Here is a 19145-nt window from a genome sequence, read left to right on the forward strand (position 1 = left end):
TCACAGTGGATAAACAAAGATTTAGCAAATAAATGGGACTCTAAGCAAACATAACAATGCCATCTACACTTCCTGTTAGGTCTGGAATGGAAACTAACTTGCTTTGATTTTACAGAACTCTACAATACTGACATCCTTGTTTTACACCAACAAGAAAACTAATATGCAAAGAAAACTACTACTGAAGGATGTAAAACATGCTTGCAGAGGTACCAGAGTTATAAGAAATAAAATACTTTCATAGCTAAGAACTATGGAAATATTTATCCAGCATAAGCAATTCTTCCTTAATTATTCACATTTTTTTAGAATCTAAGGACAATGTAAGTAAAGTCTACTACTACACCATTTTCATATTCCTCTTTTCCTGGTACCTCCATCGCACATGCTAGCATTTGTAAGCCACCCCCCACACTGCAGGACTTGGTGCATCAGTTTAGGCTGAGATCCCTTTCAAAAAAACCCATCACCCCATGTGAATTTGTACCATACAAGGATCTGGTGAAAGAGAAAGCCCTTGGCATCCACAGGTGCTATTGGTTCCCCACCCTATAACCAGTTACAGTGCCATAGGACAAAGCAGTGCTTCTGCAGCCCATCAGTGCCACAGCGCAATGCTCTGTTTTCCCCCACAGCCCCACATGCCACTGCACCAGACACCACTCTATTCTTGGGCAGTCTCTCATCCAGCAGGCCACAGGCAAGTACTAGACCTCTGACATTATGTTTACTATGAAAAAGCGGTTGTAAGTTTCTGTTAGGCAAAAAACTTAAAGCCACACTCAGTTTTAAAACACACTTTTGGCTCCTCAGTCTCAAGGGCCCTGCAGATGAGTTCATGTGAAAACTCTGGCAGCAGATACAAACACAGACATCTGCTTGGTACAGTTTAACATTTACTTCTTTCAACTGATTTTTCCTCTTCATTTACAAGATGGAAAATAAATAAATAAATAAATTATCCCCTACCTTAATTCATAGCTACAAAAGGCATTAGTGCTACTTTGTTGAATATAAAAAATGAACAAAGACTTGCCCATTTTATGTTCTCCCTTCATTTCTCCATCCTTTTCTGAGGGATGACAGTAAGCAAGAGATGACCACAAAGTACTCAAAATTATGCAATCAGGTCATATATTTTCCTCATGATTACATTAATTAATAAAGATGGTCAGAAAAGGAAAAAAAGTGAAACAAAGTTGTAATAGAAGACAGCGTACGTAATGAAGAAAGCAAGTTCCAACTTCATGGTGTGCACTAGGTTCTGGCTGCAAACACTCCTCCACGAGGGACAGGAAGTTCTTGTGAACTGCAAGAATATCTTCAATGTTTGAAAACAACATCTGTAAAAGAATAAAACACAGATAAATAAAACAACCGATACAGAATAAAACACACGTGCAATTAGGAGACTGACCTTAACTGTCTCTTCTGTGACATTTTTATCCACTTTGGCTGCAGCACATTGGATCATCCGGTGAAGGAATGCCTGCATGAAATGAGACAAATAAGGAAGCCTTTATTTCAGGAATACTCAAATAACATTTGGCATTTTATACTTAAAAATCCTTTACTAAATTTCTCACATTTTGGATATAGAATTACATTCTGAATCTAAAGTAAGTATTTTATTTATAAAACATTTAGGAGCTCTGTTATCCTAGACATGATGTAAAGGCCTATCTAAACAGAGTATAAAAAGAGTTAAACAGTGATATTAATGAAGCTGAGAAAGAGAAAGTTCTCTGAAGTATAACTTCCACCCTGCATTCATGTAACAATCAAGCAAGAGTAAAATGTGTCATTTTCAAAATCTAGTTCTAGCACTTCACAGATTTACTACAGGAAAAGCCAAAATGAGCCTTTCATTTCTAAATTAAGATTAATCTGGAGATACTATTACGAAGTGCAACATTTACCATAGTAACCACAAGTAAGAATTATGCTGTATTAATAATCAAACCTATTGTAAAGTCGATTGGTTTAAACAATACAGTCAGCCACACCTGGTTTTGCTTATTGAAAACATACACTTCCTCCTTCCCCAGAATACTGTCACTGGGGATCAAGTAAGCTGTAAATAATATCGCTAAGAAAATAACAAAAGAGTAATTTCTATTTCACATTCAAGAACTGGAAACAAGAAGAGATTCCCAGAATAAATAAATCACATTTCAGATACAAAGGCTGTTATTTTATATGAATTCCTTCTATTACAAAGACTTTGGTACATTCTGAAAGTATCTACACACTGTAGACTGAAGTCTTACACTGATAATCCTTCACAGAGACACGCATATTCTTTACCCATTAAAAACTGGCACCACAAAAGCACAAATGTCATGTCTTTCATAACCGTTTAGCTCCGAGCCACTGTGCATTGTACACTGTAGGCGAACTCATCTAAATTCTGGCATGGTGCAAATTCCATAAAAGAGGCAATAAATAACCCCTGTGTGGAAGGGTAGCAGTCACAGCATCCCTTCTTTTCATATCCGCTGAAACTTAAACATTTTCATGTGCAGTGATCTTTTCTCTGAACATTTTTATTACTGATGAGACAAAACTAGTTACCTAGAACATACACAAAATTAAGTTTGGACTATTGCCAGTATATTATCTTTCATACCACTTTCAACACTGATATAGATTTTCAGCTTTTTAAAATTTCTCTTTTCCCTGAGTACTTGCGCTCTCTTCTTAGTGTTAGTGATATTTTAAAAAGCCTGTTGGTGGACAACAGCCCTTTATATCCTTCCATCCTATGAATATCTGCAGGGGTTATGGCACACTTGTGTGTATTGGCTATACAGTGCAGAACCATTCCCACGCATGCTGAAAGCCCGTTAAGCTGTATGACTTGAAATTCACTTTTGAAAGCTTTCACAAAACCAGTCAACAGTATTAAATATGCTTTCAAATTGAAAGGAAAAAAAAAATAAATCATGAGAACCATCCCTAAAACTGAAATCTTTTTCTGTTCACATTATTTCCCTATAGACCAAGCATACTGCTCATCAGCATCATCAGTATAATTTTTTTTATCCCAGAAGATCTTCATTTCCCATGACTGTGAAGGAAGGTGAGTATTCAGCTGGCTGAGGGTGAAACTGAGAAACCAATCTGGAAGCTGGGGCATTAGTTTTTCCTGAGTGATTCAAGATACCAGCTGAGAGTCATGAGGTCAGCAAGAGTATATATCAACTGCAATAAACAGATTCCCAACTTATCCAAGCAGAACTGTCCCAGACCTCTTATCTGCAGAGGTTATCAGAAAATGCATCCAGGAAAATCCCAGCTCTCAGGAGCCCTGACAGAGATCACTGAGGAAAGGAAGCCTGGGGTGACTTTAGCCCTTTCCAGCAACTTGGCACAAATTCATATGTTATGTCACTGTTCTCATCCAGCAGGAGTGGTTCAGCCACAAGGCTAGTTTTTCCTAAATATCTGCCAGCTCTTGTTCCCATCAGTGCAGATCTGCTTCCTAAAAAACTTTAACACTATGTCCCACAAAGCACTGAATCCTTCCAAGCATGAAGTACCACACATATCACAAAGCAAATTAAACAACTGCACTCAGAATCACAGAATTGTAGGGGTTGGAAGGGACTTCTAGAGATCATCGAGTCCAACCACTCTTTAACCCCCCTGCCAAACCAGGTTCCCTACACCACTACTTCTAGAACTGTGGTGAGAGAGAATTCAGGTCACTGTGGGTAGGGAGACCTCCATTGGTCTTCATCCACATTACCAAGCAGTCCTGAAATCTCTGGGTTTTCACAATATTTCCCTGATGCCCAATGCCCTTACCAACAGCACTACTGCAATGTAGAAACACCACTGGTTCCATGCACACACCACCCAGGGCCTTTGCTAGGAGAACAGACAGCTGTCATCAGGCTGGAGGATGGAGAAGTTACTGATTTTGTTACAGTGTTAAATAACCTTAAGCCCTCACAGTGTCTGTGGAAAAATAAATGTCTCTGAACTCATATGAACACTCAGTGGGTCTGAGAGAGGAATGACTATTCAAAAGACTCTGGCGTTATTTGAAAATCAAGTGAGAACAGCCAAGAACAACTCTTCAAAAAACAGTAAACAAAGAAAAAGCAGACCATTTGTAGAGAGCTTGAAGGAGAAACCCAGCATAGAAATAACAGACATGAAAAGGAAAATATACAATGATGCCCATAAACTACTAAGGAGTTGACAGCTGCTGAGCTGGCAGGACAAAAAAAAAGAAAAAAGTTGAGAAGGTTTTGAAGGTTTTTATGTATTAACAACCACTGAAAAGAGAACACCTAGAAAAAATAAATAAATAAATAAGTTAAAGAATGAAATGAAAATCTCACCCAATTTATGACTTGCTAAAGAATCAATCAAAGTCAGAAACTCCAGTGAAATAGCACAAAACGTTCTGCCATAACTCCAAGTCTGCTGCTCAATATCCGGACTCAGTACTGAACACCACATTACATGAAGGAGCAGAAAATAATATGAGTCACAAGGACACAGTTAAGTTGTCTTCACTCCTGGACTGACTGGAGCAACTGGAATACATGATTCCCATGCTCATAAAAAAAATAAAATAAGCAAAAAATCAGCTCAAACAATGTAATTTCATTTACCATGCATACATGTCATTAAATCATGACTCATCTTGGTTTTCTGGAGCTTATTACACATCTTGCTAAGGTCAAATCAAGACTCATCAACACATCTGTGTAGGTCTGAGCCCAACATTAAGCAAAGAAAATAAATCCCTGTGGGTTCCAGGACTCCAGACCTTTGTTACCTCACCCTTCCCAACACTTTCCAAGTGGATTCCAGAGTGTCCCTTAATTTACCTTCAATTTCTAGTTTTCTCAAGAAGCAGTAAAGCAATATAGTTGGCACAACACCATTTTCCAAGGTCTCATCTTATGCTACCAGTGTGCCAGGTAACAGCTTGCTGCTATCTGCTACAGTATCTGGATTCAGCCTTGCAGCACTGCAAATTGAGAATGCTGACCCAGGCCCTATTCACCAACCAGACTCTGGATGATTTTCTGAATTCAGAGATGAAAGAAAAAAGGTCCCTATGATCTCATAAGCACTCCAAATTTTAGAGCTGTCTATGGAAAACTAGTATCCTGAAAATTATTTTGACATATTTCTGGACTAGTTACTATACCTTCACCCTTTGCACAACACTGCTGTAAGACCCTATAGGAAATACCATGACTGAAAATCCAAACAAAGACTGAAAATCCAAATCCAAAGAATTAAAGAAGAATTTGTTAATTATGCCAAACAAACACGAATGGGTTCGCCTGTCTGTTGATCTGCTGCCCTTTTGTGAAGCAGCAGGTCTCACACAGAACACACGAGTTCCTGTTATAAGGTTCTTCCTTCTCATCATATCAAAATAAGAGTAGGGTTGCTGGGTTGGGTGTTTTTTTTTTTGTTGTTGTTGTTTTCTTTTCCCCTCCATAGTTTCTTTGTGTGCTGTTCAAAAAACAAAAAACACCACTGCTACAGTTTGTGCAGGAAGCTGCCAACAGCACAAATGACTTCCCTGACATCTGGAATGAAATCAGGGAAGACAAAGACGTCTGACTGCAGAAGATTCCCAGGGCACGAAGAGTTTCTGTCTTTTTGACAGATAAGAAATGAAGTCCTGCAATTATGTCAGAGCACCTGGATCACAAAATATATACCCATTTTTCTAAGAGCAATCATTTTTTTGTCAGTCCGGGAAGAAACATTCTTTTTCACTTGGAGGAAGGATTAAAGAAAAAGTCACTTATTCTTTTCCCCTTCAAATCGCTTTTAATATCTTTACAACTCTTAAATTTATACTGCCATAAAAAGCAAAACAGACTACAAAAGGTATTTCTTCAATAAGGTCATTTCCTGTATACTTCCCCTTCAGGACAATGGAAGCACCCAATCTACCATCTTGAAGCCTACTGAATACAGCTTGCAAGATCTTTTTTACACTGAAGCTGAATAAAATTGTTTTTCTATAATGTCAAAGAAACTCTAAAAGAAACCCACAAAAAGGAAACTGCTCATATGTTATAATTTATCATAGACAAAGGCTAGTTGGCTTCTATACTCTTAATGTAGCTACAGGCACACAGGTTGGTGGACAGTATTTCACTCTTTTCACAACATTCAGAACGATCCTAGGCAAGGGATGGAGCTCTACATTTGGGAAGAGAAGTGCTAAGGATTATAGCTGACTGGCCAAATGCATTTTCTTATCATGGCTAATTTAATTCACAAACATCAAGGTAGTAATTTCCCCACCAGTTAAAGGTTTTGAACACAATAATTAATTTATGTCAGATTCCTGGTCCCATAAGCTCACCATACTGTTTTTGCTGAAGTACTTTCATGCGATTTTACCACAATAAATAAATAAACAAACAAATAAATAAATAAATAATATTAAAGAAAAAAATCAATAGAGAAGACTCCAGCAGCAGTAGCAGCTGTGGTTAATGCATTTCCCCTCCTCTTCCCATCAACCTGTGCCAGCAGCAGTGGCAACAGCTAATCAGGCTGGCTTCTGCTGCCGAACAAAAGACTCTTCTCTCTCAGTAATTCACCAGCTGAGGCACCACCTGTTTCTCCCAACTTGCCTGCAGGACTGGATGAATTGCAAGCAGCACAGGGAGCATCAGCCAAGGTTGGAGAAATTGCTTCTCCATTCGGCACCTACAGCTACTTTCAACACGGACTTCAGATGCTACTGTCTGTAAAGATGTGTCAATAAATGGACTGCATCTGCAATACTTCCTACCCTAGCACTCATTTCCTTTCCAAAACCAGCCAAACTATTCCCTTCTCCATTCATACAGATGCCGCAAATGGACATCAATTTGTCAGACCGAGTAGCCCAGTCCTTTTCTATTTCACCAAGCATGACCCCTAGAAATATAAACATACACGCAAATGTGATCATGTTGAGGAAGAATGGATCTTCATAGCTTGTTCATATACAAACATGCAGCCACACTTTGGAGTAACCTATCTCTCATATAATTTTTAATTTTCTGGTCAAGTTCTCTAATATCAGAAGATTTTTCCAAGAGCAAGAAAACTTTTCTCACTTTGTCCTGTACCTTTATCACTTTCCCTACCTTTCCCTAGTAACTGCCAACATTTTTCAGCTCCTCTTCATTGAGCACCTTTTTCACCCTTTCCTGAGCACAGAGACTCCTAACCCACCTCCCTCTTTCAACAAGGAAATGCTCCTTTAACTGACCTCTCTCACCTTTAAAATCACCTCCCTAAGCCATGACTATTCTTTTAATTTTGATTCCCTCATTCCCTCAGCTCTAAAGCAGATGAAAGGACAACATCTATAGTCCAGGTCCTGCTCTCCTCAGCCAACCCAGACATTACACATCTCCACACTCTTCCTTGTACTGAAGCAAGACGATTTAGTGCAACATTTTCCTGACCAAATCAGAAGACATTTGCTCCGTTTTCCTTGCAGATGTCAAGAATTCTGTCTCCCATATCTAGTGTCTCCATTTTTGAAAATTGTTACTATGGTTGTGTCGTCAGTTCTTGCATACTTGAAGTTCAAAACATTCCTGAACTGTAGACCAGAGGCTGGATGTCAGGCTAGTTCATACGTACTGCTACAAATGGAAGCCACATAAAGAAAGCTACTTAAATGGAACTTTAGAGAAAGGCTGTACACTGGCATGCAGGATAAACACTGATCTGCAAGCTGACCATAAGATAAGATTCTAATCTTTTTTGCAAATGTTTTATACAACACATGCATTTGGTAACAGGGCCTTTATCCCAGCAAAAAACAAACAGCTTAAATTCCAGTCTCAGCATCACCAACAGACTGCTGGTCTGTTGCAAATGATAGATAAACAAGAGGGGTCCATATGGATAAAGACTTCACAGTTTGGCCTTGTCATTCAAAGAGACTTTTATGAAGCAATAATGAGACAACAGGAAAAGAAAAAAAAAATGTTTCCAGAATATTGTTGAATTACAAGATTAATCTACAGTATTTTGAAGATCTCTTGATGAAGAGAGATTGAAAATGTTCACACGTGCGAGGATCTCCATCTGATAATACATCATATGGTCCTGTTGGTACATTTTACAAAAGGAATCATATACTGCTAATCACACAGCTGAACTTGTGTTACTCAAGTGAGAATGGAAAAGATGTCTACAAAGTTTACCTCTCATTAATGTTATCAGTTTCCTGAATTTAAAGAAAATGAGATCTTCACTGGCAGATCTCCATGACTTCAGTGTTCATTATGATCAAGTCAAACAAAATTAGAAAACTTCAGAGCAATTGTTGATCTCAAAGTAACAGTATGTTCCCATTAAATTGCCATCATAATTAAAAAAGCATCAATACATTTGAAACATTTACAGTTCATACATCTGTTTTCTGCTCCTTCTATGCAGTCCTATCTGCTTGTTCTACTCAATAAAAACCAAAATTTTCAGTTAAGTTTTAATCCCAAATTTATGTATTTATTTATATATTCTGTAGGAGAGCATCTGTTCAAAATAATTTAACATTTCGAAAAAAATTCTGGAGACAACTGTTATGTTGTTAAGTTCTGGACATCAAATTCTATTTCTTTTAACTTAAAGCAACTCAAAAGTTTCAGAAAGCATAAAATGGTCAAGACGAGAAACACAGTTCTCACAAATAACCCACTTTAAACAATTTTCAAGATTTTCTGATTCAATCATTAGAAAGTGCTAAAAGACAGGAAAGCCATTTTCTGCTTATCTTCTCCCTTCTCTATCTTTCCAAAGTCCATAAAGAACTTTGAAAACAAGTTTGAGCCTTCTGACACAAACATAACCACCTGGATTGACAGTCATAACCTTTATCAAATTATGAGAAAGAAATCAGATGAAAAACATGTTACCTTTCAGAATTAATTAAAATTTAAAGCTTCATTCTAAATATTCAGAAAGAGGGAGAAGAACTGACTTGACAACAACAAAAATGAGCCATTACATCTTTAATGAGTAAGGCAAGCAACTAATTAAAAAAAGCAACTTTTTAATCTATAAAGTGAGAGAACCTGAAACTACTGACAGGCAATCATTATGGAAGCCCACTAAAACATTATTACATGCTTTTCGTTCAATGCGTAACACTTCTTCCAATATGAGCTTGCTGAGTCCTTAATTCTGAGATTACTTCTGCTTAATGCAGCTAGATTCTAATTAGGAATTAGAGTGTGGTAGAATTCTACAACTTTGATTGTCAGCACTGTATAAATAAAGTTAACTTCTCAATATTCAGTGTAGAGTCTGGCTGCAAGTCTGTATTTGCACACTTAGGTTAAGAAAACCATGTAGCGTTAAGAGTATAAAAAGCAGTTTTCTACCTTAATTTCAGTTCTTCGTGAAGCCTACAGCAAGGCTGTAGTATAATATTTAGAAAAAGCACCTTCCTGACTACTGGAAAAAAAAGAGCAGATACAACCCAATTAAGTTCTTTCTCCTAACAAGTGGAAATCAGAACATTTCCAGGCACAATGAAGCCTGTCTAACATATGGGTAATTCCTATCACTTGTCATTCTGATACATGCTGGCATGATCAAATGATACAAAGTTCAAAGGATCATATGCAACAGTGCCTGGTTTCATGCAAGCACCATTGCATGAATTGCAGTGCTTGAACTGTAGCATTTCCAAGCCTTAGCAGGACTATGGCCTTATTTTTTAAAAACTCCTGACTACAGTATATGCTCTGGCCTCTCCTTAAAATATACCACACCTAGAACACATATAATCACAAGACATCCAGATCCATATTAACTATAACGAGGCTGTTAATTAAATGCATTGTGAAACCACTTCTATTTTTGAGGCAAAATAAAGTTTTAAGAAAAAAGTATTTAAACTGCTTATCACACAGATAATTTAGATGCCTTGCCTTTGATCATTTTCATTTCAGCCAATAGTTCAGCAATATACACAGGAAGGCAGATCTATAAAACAGTAGAAAATGTAAATCACAAAAGGTCTTTGAAAACATTATGAATAATTCCAAACCAAAAGCAAGGCTTCATTGAAAGATAGAGAAAACAAGAAAGCTTTGTCGAGAGCGAGCTCCCAAGATATATGAAGAAAATTAAAGTCCACACTTCTACTAACTCTGCTCAGTAATGACAATATATGCAAGTAATAATGTTGCTATTTAAAAATACTAATATTTGCATTTCTGGATTTATTCAAAATGATTTCACTAGAGATATTCAGGTCGCTTGACTTCACTCATGCTCTAATCTCCTGCAAATCATGAAAAATAAGCCTTACAATTACATGTACAATAAACAACTCCAAGAAAACAATAACTTGCAAACTCTTCACTGACTTAAGAAGTATGGCATTAACTGTAGATCATTCCAATTTCACTTTTGAAGCAGTGATACATCAGAATAGCCAAAGCAGCCAGAACAGTCAGTACAGCGGGGTTCAGTAATAGCTCCTATGAGCAAAGTTGCTGAAGCACCTCCGTGAATGTGATCCTTGTTTTGAAATCCTAGATTATATACTCTACTCAAGATCATATACCTCCTGGGAGAAGAAATATTCTGTCTTAACAGCAATCTTTCTTTTATACAGACAGATAGAGCAGTTAATTTGTGATAGGACATACTCAAATTCAGGTAAATAAAAAACATAGAAATCCTATACATGCACTCAAGTAAAATTACAGAGTTTTCACTTTTAAATTTGTTTTCCCATTCCCTTTGTAAGATTAAGTTCTTAAAATTTCAGTGGAAAACTGGATATTTTTCACAAGAGAATTTAAACACACAAGAGAAGAGGACTACGTGCCCCAGAGGACTTCACGTTCAGAGAAGAAAGAAAGTGGCAAAGTCATGGGACCTGGTCCTGCTCCCTTCTGCTTATCCCAACTGCACATCTTGCCTCAGCATTAGTGTAAGGCCTTCAGTTTTTGGACACTCTCTAATTTTGTTTTATTTATGAGCTCCAATTCTAATTATATTGTATTATATTGTATTCTAGTCTGTTATGTTGCATTCTGATACCCTACTTAGTAAATTAGTTTGCTTCTCCTCAGATCATTGCTGCTGTTTTAGGCCCATCTTTCCATCCCCTTCCCTTATCCCTTTTCCGGGACACAGATCCGCAGGTCCCTCCACCCTGCTAATCATGGAGCCAGACTAAATCAGCCCATAAACCGCTGAACAACAGATAGTATGAAATGTCACCATTGAACTAATACAGTCCTATTGCATACAATAAAACCAAGTCCATATTTTCAGTATTTGTTTAAACTCCAAGCTCCTTTTACCGCTCCTACTTTTAACACTTCAAAATTTTAAATGAAATAGAATACTGTGATAAGAATGCCCCTCTATCCCAACTCAAGAAATGCCCAGTCTACAAAAACCAAGCTGGATTACCTGCTTCCAGCAGCAGCTTATGCAGCACCTGCACCTTTACCATTTTTGTGAGATGAGAAACCCTTTCAGTTGGTTTCATTTCTAGCAGAAGCTGTGGAATCTTCTTGCCTATTAGTACATGAACTCTTTCCACAGCAGCACACAACACTGAATTCATAGTATCTTGTAAACAAGGCAGAGCAGAATGATTATTTCCAGCTAGGCTGACCAAAGCAATTACTTCCTTATGGCAATTACTTAAGGCATGAAAGTTCAAAAAAAAGGAATTTAAAAAGCTGAAACATTACTTTGCTTTTCTTCTTTGACCATTTCCCTCAATTTCAAGTTCTTTTTCTTGATCGTGAGTGGACAGATGGAACAACTAGACTACTCTGAAAAATGTAAACTGTTTGCGACAGTAAAATGAGTTTCTTTTAATTTCTGTATATCAACAGAGATTCAGCTCTGATTTGCACTGCCAGATCCCCAGCACTTTTGATCCAGGGTCCCACCGGGATCAGTGACAGGACTTTCTTCAACTGGATCTGACTAGGTTGTTAAAAGATTAAATTAAAACCAGTATTGACTCTCCATCAAATATATACTGATGACAAGAAAGAGTCTTAAAATTCACCTTGAAAAATTAGAAGCATTTTAATTGAAGTACATTTACTGAAAAAAAAAAAACAGATATTTAATAAACACAACAGTGGTACACAGATACTTACGTGATTTGTGACTTTAAACTCCCATTTCTGAACAAATATTTTCAAGTGTTTAAATAAACTAACCCTTGTGGCATCCAAGGAAAAGAAAAAAGAACAAAAACACAATTATAGCTATGCAAGTCTTGCAACCTGGCTTGAAAAACATATTTTTTACTTCAGAATGGAACTTAGAAAATAGAATTAGTAAATGAGGAAACTTCTGAAGGTTAAATGTCCAAGTTACTTGTCCAAACTCCATTCCAACACAAGTACAACCATACCAAAATTTAAACTACTTTTATTTTACATCCAGCTTCAAACAAACAAAAGATTGTTACATGCCCCTCTTGCCTTCATGAACTGGCCTCATGAATTTTCATCTGCTTACACAGTTTTGAGCCAATTTCCATGGAAATACAATCATTAATATTTTCCTGGCTTTTATTTGATTCATGATTTGCTTGAACTGTGCAAATGCAAACAATATGTCATCCTTTATTTCTTTATTGCCTTGATAACTATCAGAAAGAGTATTATTAGCTCCCTGACCATTTCTTTTTATGCCACTATCTAATCACCTGCTAAATATTAATTATATCAGAGAATATTTACATGGTGATCTCATTTACATTCACTGAAGAAGATCTCATTAATTCAAGGCTACAATGATCACCACAACCTTACAACGAAAGGAGCACATTCACATCCAGAATAGAGCTGAAGGAATAAATCCATTCCATTTGAATGGCTAGACTGCCATAGAGTCAAATAAACTAATAATTTCACAAAATACAACACAGAGTGTTGTTTGCTGAGAAAAGACCCTCCCCAGTTCCAGACTTTCTTCTCTCACTGCTCCTTTTATTTTTTTAATCACCTTTCCCTATTCGAGTATAGAACCTTTTTTGCAGGTCATATGTAGGCCTATGTATGACATAGTTTTGACAAGTTCCCAGCATAAGTGCACAATTTCACTTTGTCTGTGGAGGATGTGCCCTACAGGAACACAAAGAATGCATGGGTTTGTTGCTTTGATTCTCTTCTTTCTTTTCCTTTTTTCTTTTTTCTTTTTATTTTTTTAATTAAAAAGAACAAAAGCCTGATTACAGTATAATTTTATTCATCATCTTAATGCACCTTAATTTTTTGTTTGAGAGCTCAAGACAAGAGGCCTTATTATTACCTTTTCCTGATATAGAGCCTCTTTCTTTTAGTCTATAATTCTAAGTATTCAAGCACCTTCCATTCAAATCAAGTAGGATTTTGAGAATCTTTTTTAGATACTAAGTCTATAAAAAGCAGCATGAATAAAACTGTCACACCCAATCAATGCTCAGGGACAGTTTGCAAGACTGCTGCTTAACTTAAGAAAGACATCAGCCTCACCACATTACTGAAGTACCTGCACTGTAGCTGCAGACGAGCACAGGCAGAGCACACTAGTGGCAGCTGCCATCTGTTAATACTCACCCGGCATTTGACAGCACTGCATACTGCTCGTACCAGGAAATATTGCTGCTTACCAAAACACCCACATTGATTACACAAACAGGCCGAGGCCTCACAGAGTCTTTCCGCTTAAGGTTACACAAGGATATGGAATGCTATTTTAGGATTTCTTTTTTTTATTTTATTTCATTCATGAGTTTGAATGGAGGAAGGTACTTTTAAGCCCAGTCTCTAGAAAATAATAAGGATGTAAAACATTAAAAACTGCAGACATCAGACTTCTAGGAACAACACAAAGGAACAATGATGCTGGACCAGGAAATCAGAAAACTGTAAATAAAGTATTGTTTTCCAGCATCTTCAATAGTTTTGAATCCTGCATTCCTTCCTCTGAGGGGAGGAAATGACGCCACTTGGACTCTTCCTTATATCCACAAAAGAGCACTATAGTTTGCTTTACTCTAGCCTCAAGGCCTTGAAAGTCCAGCCAGTGAGCCACAGAAGCCTGTCCTTAGCAAGAAAGATTCTGCAGCCATTCTCACACACATCTCCTGACTTGAGCAAGGTAGCACTTTTACACTACTGATTGTTCCCATTTAAGGAACACAGTAAGGCTGCCTCAAAATTTGCCGGCAGGGGCAGTTTTGAACATACAGGCAAGGTACCTTTGTGAGCTTGGCTATGGAACCTTAGCTAGGGAGAAGCTTTAGGAGGTGACCTGACCCCGAGATCAAGTCTGACCACCTCCAGTTCTACACATCACCCTCTCAGAAAACAAAGTGTTTTTCATCTTCCCTCAGATCTTGCTGGGAGAACAGACCATTGGCTGGCAGGCCAGAGAGGCAACAAGGCCAGGGCTGGATGTTCTCTACTCATCGGGTGTGCAGTGTTCCCAGCTTACCAAAAGCAAAGGGAAAAAAGAAACAAAACATCTCAGAAAACAGGTTCACTCTCAATCAGAAAGCACAAGCACAAAGGAAGAATTAATAATGCACACATAAATGAAGCGGACACTAACCTAACAAGCTGAGATCCTGTCAGAAGGAAGCAGAAATAAAAGTAGATTGCTTGGTCTTACAACCTTAATCTTGCTTTCCTAAAGCTGCCCATTAAAAAGTTACTAATTGCAAGAGTGAATTTTCCAGGGGCATGTGAAAAATACTGGGAATACAGAGGAAAAGTTGCCAAATTCTCAGAGTTAGAAGCTTTTCACAGTTTGGGGGAGTAGGTTGTTTTCTTGTTTTTGTTTATTTGAAGTGCTGAAGATTCGTTTAAAGACATCTTTCTGGTCTCTTCTGCTGCAAAGACTGCAGTGCAATGATTTACAGAATGGATGCTTATCACTGCAGACAAAAAAAAAGCATCACTCCCAAAAGATTTGACCTTCACCTTCTATCCTAAAATAGTATGGCCAATTACATAGCAACGGCAGCCCACATCCTTAAAATATTTTTTGACTGAATTAATGGCACTACGTGCTAGTCTAGACTTCTTGAGTTTGTTAGAGACTTCAACTAGGAAAATATACCACTAAAACAAACAACATTTGTTAGAAAAGAAATTCCAGCAAATAAATGGCAATTCAATACTCTTTAAAGTTGAATTTGATGTTCTTGTTAAAAAGTAGAGCTCAGAAGTGCACAGACTGTCTTATCATTGTTAGATCAACTTGAAAGTAAAGCTTCCAGGAAGTTTATCATCCTGTTTGCTGACTATAATCTGTCCTGTTGTGTTTTGATACCATGTTCTTTTTCCTTCTACTTAAGTCCTACCAACAGGGCAGGAGCTGATGTCTTGCTGCCCATACACCGAAGCTTACCATAATCCCTGTACTTTCTCACACCAGAGAGAGCAAGGTGCTTTCAGGCAGAAATATCTTTATGTTTTGTCTCAGATTTGATAGAAAGGGCACAACTGTGGCACATTGGTTGAAAAAGGTATAACAAAAAAGCACCCTAAATATACTGCATGTTTTCTGACAAAGTAGGATGCAAGTATCTAGGTTACAGGACGTTCTGCTATTCCTTTGAGTAAATAACTGCAGGTCTCAGAGCTAAAAAGATTTAAAGGTTACAATTAGGGTTCTATTTGATCAACATCATATTTAAATCCTATTTTAACACTTTTTTTGGAATGCCCTTTGTAATAACGCAGCATGTTTCCACAATTACCATCAGCAAATCATCAGCAGATGAAAATCACAAATCCACCACGTGGACTCAGCTCTAATATTGGTGCTATCATTTTAATTTATTATTTATTATAAATTATGTATTATTTATAGTATTTATTATTATTTAACTTACATCACAAGGTAACATAAGATAGTACTTACTTCATAACTTGCATTTTACTATTTTTTAAATGGCTTTCTGCAAATTCTGTGCTAACTCTGGAATAATGGTCTTTACCACATAAGCTAAAGAAAAATTTAAATCCTTATCAGTGACTCTGTAAGCTCCCTCTCAATTAATAACTGAAAAGCAGAAACTTTTAAAATGCAATATTCATAGAAAACCTGTGTTCTCTTATTAAGAAGATAAATCAGCTGAAAAACATGAGTTCAGAACTAGTATGAGAGAAAAAGTAATCTCACAATAGGGAACATTTCTGCATCTCCCGCATAGCCTCAGCTACTATCTACAAAGCACAAGTGCACATCACAGCTTACTCTAGAGAAACTTGGCATCTAGGCCTAAAACTGAACAGAAATAAAATTTCAGCAATACAGCAAACATCTGCAAGCTTTGCTTCTGAACCCTGGCTGGACGGATACTGATCATTAAATAATAAAATAATAAAGTAAAATCAGGGAAATGCAACATCAATTATAACAAACAACACTATCAGAGATACCTCCATTTTGTACTAAAGACAATACCGCAAGGCTTAGTGTGCAAAACTGTCACACATGAGGATGGAAATTTCCAGATGCAGTGAGAGTGGGTGTTCATTTGAAACAGAATTCCTTCTGGAAACACCAGAAGGTTTGTCTCAGTTTCCAGAGGGATGGGTGACATCCAGATATTGTTTTCTCAACTGTCCTTTTAGACAGCAAGCACACGTCTTTTTCCTTGTCATCCAAAGAAATGGAGCAGAGGAAAAGAGCATAATTTCCTGCCTATTTTGAAAAATCAGAGTTCACGTAAGGAACAAAGGAGGGTGGAGGCCTCACCACTACAGAATCTTTCAGAACCGGACTAAGTGCTTGGAAGTAGGCAGCAGTCTTAACAGGGTGAGCAACCAGATCACAGTCATTAAACAAGCTTAACTGACAAATTCAACTGAAAGAAAGATAGAAAGACAGAAAGAAGGTCAGAAAGAAAAAAAGATGCTTTCACATGCAAAAAAAGGTAAGCCAACTAAAGTCAAAGATCCAGCAAATGCAGAGTTGCTCTTGTTTGAGCTCAAGCAACTCAATTTAAAGACTTGATTTTCAAAAAGTACTATATGTCTACATCACTGATTTCAGGGAAAAAAAATAATATATATTTGAAAAGATTAACATCTTGTTGTCACCTATTCTCAGTACTTATCCTGAATTAACTGCTTTTTTCTTTTAATTGTCCTCTTTATGAGTAACTAGGATCAGATTTTGCTGAAAGATAACTTTTCAATATGCTTCAAATAGCCTTTTATGATGACATAACCAGGTGGGTAGATGATGGTTAAGCGGTGGATATGGTCTATTTTGATTTTAATAGAGCATTAAACAACATCCCCCACAGCTTCCTCATAGCTAAACTAAGGAAATGCGGTCTGGACAATCAGGCAGCAAGGTGGACTGTGAATGGGCTGAAGGAAGGGAGACAGACAGCTGAGGTCAGTAAAACAGAGTCTAGCTGGAGGCCTATATCTAGTAGAATTCCTCAAGGGTTGGTACTGGGACCGGTACAATCAATATATTCTTTAACTTAGATGAGGGAATAGAGCATACTGTCAGCAAGATTGCTGGTGACACAAAACTGAGAGGAGTGGCTGACACACCAGAAGGCTGTGCTGCAATTCAGCAAAGCCCACACAGGTTGGAGAGCTGGCCAAAGAGAAATTTAATGGAATACAAGGGCAAGCATAGACTCTTGCATTTGGGCAAGAACAACCCCAGGTACCAGTATAGGTTGGGGACTGACCAATTGGAGAACAGCATAGGGGAAAGGGACCTGGGGGTCCTGGTGGACAGTAGGATGACCATGAGCCAGCACTGTACCCTTGTGGCCAAGATACCCAATGGCATCCTGAGGTGGATTAGAAAAGGTGTGGTTAGTAGGTTGAGAGAGGTTCTCCTCTCCCTCTACTCTACACTGGTGAAATCGCATCTGAAATATTCAAGACCCAAATGGGCATGTTCCTGTGTGACATAATCTAGGTGCTCCTGCTCTGGTGGGAGGACTAGACAAGAGAATCTTGCAAGGTCCCTCCCAATCCCTGACATTCTTTGATTCTGTAACTTCTCACTGGCAAAGCCACTTCGCATGGAGACTAGACTAAAAGATCAAAGCTGATCAATGCACTGTCTGACATGAGCAGACTCAACCAGTGCAACCAAACAGGACATGCTAAAAGCAACTTGTAATTGAGAGGATAGCCTGTTTCAGATTTGATTGCTGGTTTTTGTTTGTTTTTGCTTTTGTCATGTTGTTGATGCTGCAAATACAAGTTTTTTGGGTTTTTTTTCCCCCTGTATGGCCTTGCTAATGAATGACGTAGTCTACCTGTGTAGTTCTATAGTTCTCATGCTATGAACACTGAGGAAAATTCAGGCATGTGTTTTCCATAAACATGTCACATTACCCACATAAAGTATGCTGTTTGATGCTAACCTAGGTTATTCTAGGCAAAAAATGAAGTCAGTGTTGGACTTTGTCAAGATATTGTTACTTGCAGTACTACATCATGCATGAACAGAATGACAATGTTTATTTTTTTATAATGTGATTTAGATGGCTACAGAAATTTTACAGCATGTTTGAAAATCTCACAAGATTCTAAGTACTTGGCCAGGCATATACTGGGTTAGAATTTCAGGATCAAACAATTTTGCTAACTGGGGATAATATTTTTTGGAACAATAGACATTCTTTAACTGCGAACTTTCAGTCACATCCCATGCGAGACAAAATCCAGCAGTAATATTTTAGTCATTTTTTGCTTATGATATTGTAGGCTGAAACCAAGAGACTGAAGTCTCAAAAGTTTGAAGTGTGCTGGTTGGAAAACAAGCAAAATAAAAACGAAGAAACAACAGAAACAAAGAAAAAACACATATTAAACTTGCAACAACCGACAAGTTCCTGACAGTTTATTTCACACCACAACTTAGGTCGCAGGAATTTACAACCGTTACTTTCTTGAAAACTCCATCCACAAAGCCCATTACTCTATAAAAACAAAGACCCAAGAAGTCTTTCACTTAACTTCCTTCAGAGGAAAAAAAAAAGAAGAAGAAAAAAGCAAGAGAAGTCAGGCAAAACAGTAAGGATGTGCTGATACAAACAGGAGTACTGCTGTACTACCAGCATCTGCCTCTGATGTCATGGTCCAACATAATAAAGTAGGAGGAATTACTTTGGGATT

General features: G+C 37.6%; 1 protein-coding gene across 2 annotated transcripts in view; it reads right to left on the reverse strand.

Moving 5' to 3' along the window:
* Window positions 1-19145, reverse strand: part of PREX2 (phosphatidylinositol-3,4,5-trisphosphate dependent Rac exchange factor 2) — a 158328-nt gene that overhangs the window by 116130 nt on the left and 23053 nt on the right. Inside the window, exons 1-3 of one of the 2 annotated variants that reach the window (XM_085539455.1) lie at window positions 4353-4459; window positions 1418-1489; window positions 1221-1343 (exon numbers count right to left, since the gene is read on the reverse strand). In XM_085539455.1, the coding sequence (XP_085395581.1) occupies window positions 1221-1343; window positions 1418-1474 (180 nt within the window). In that variant the 5' untranslated portion in view covers window positions 1475-1489; window positions 4353-4459. Of the gene's footprint in view, window positions 1-1220; window positions 1344-1417; window positions 1490-4352; window positions 4460-19145 lie in introns of those variants that run through there. The other variant, XM_015855723.3, reaches the window with a different exon arrangement.

Source organism: Coturnix japonica, chromosome 2 (assembly GCF_054131305.1).
Source record: "Coturnix japonica strain WE chromosome 2, WE-NBRP24, whole genome shotgun sequence".
Classification (NCBI taxonomy): Eukaryota; Metazoa; Chordata; class Aves; order Galliformes; family Phasianidae; genus Coturnix; species Coturnix japonica.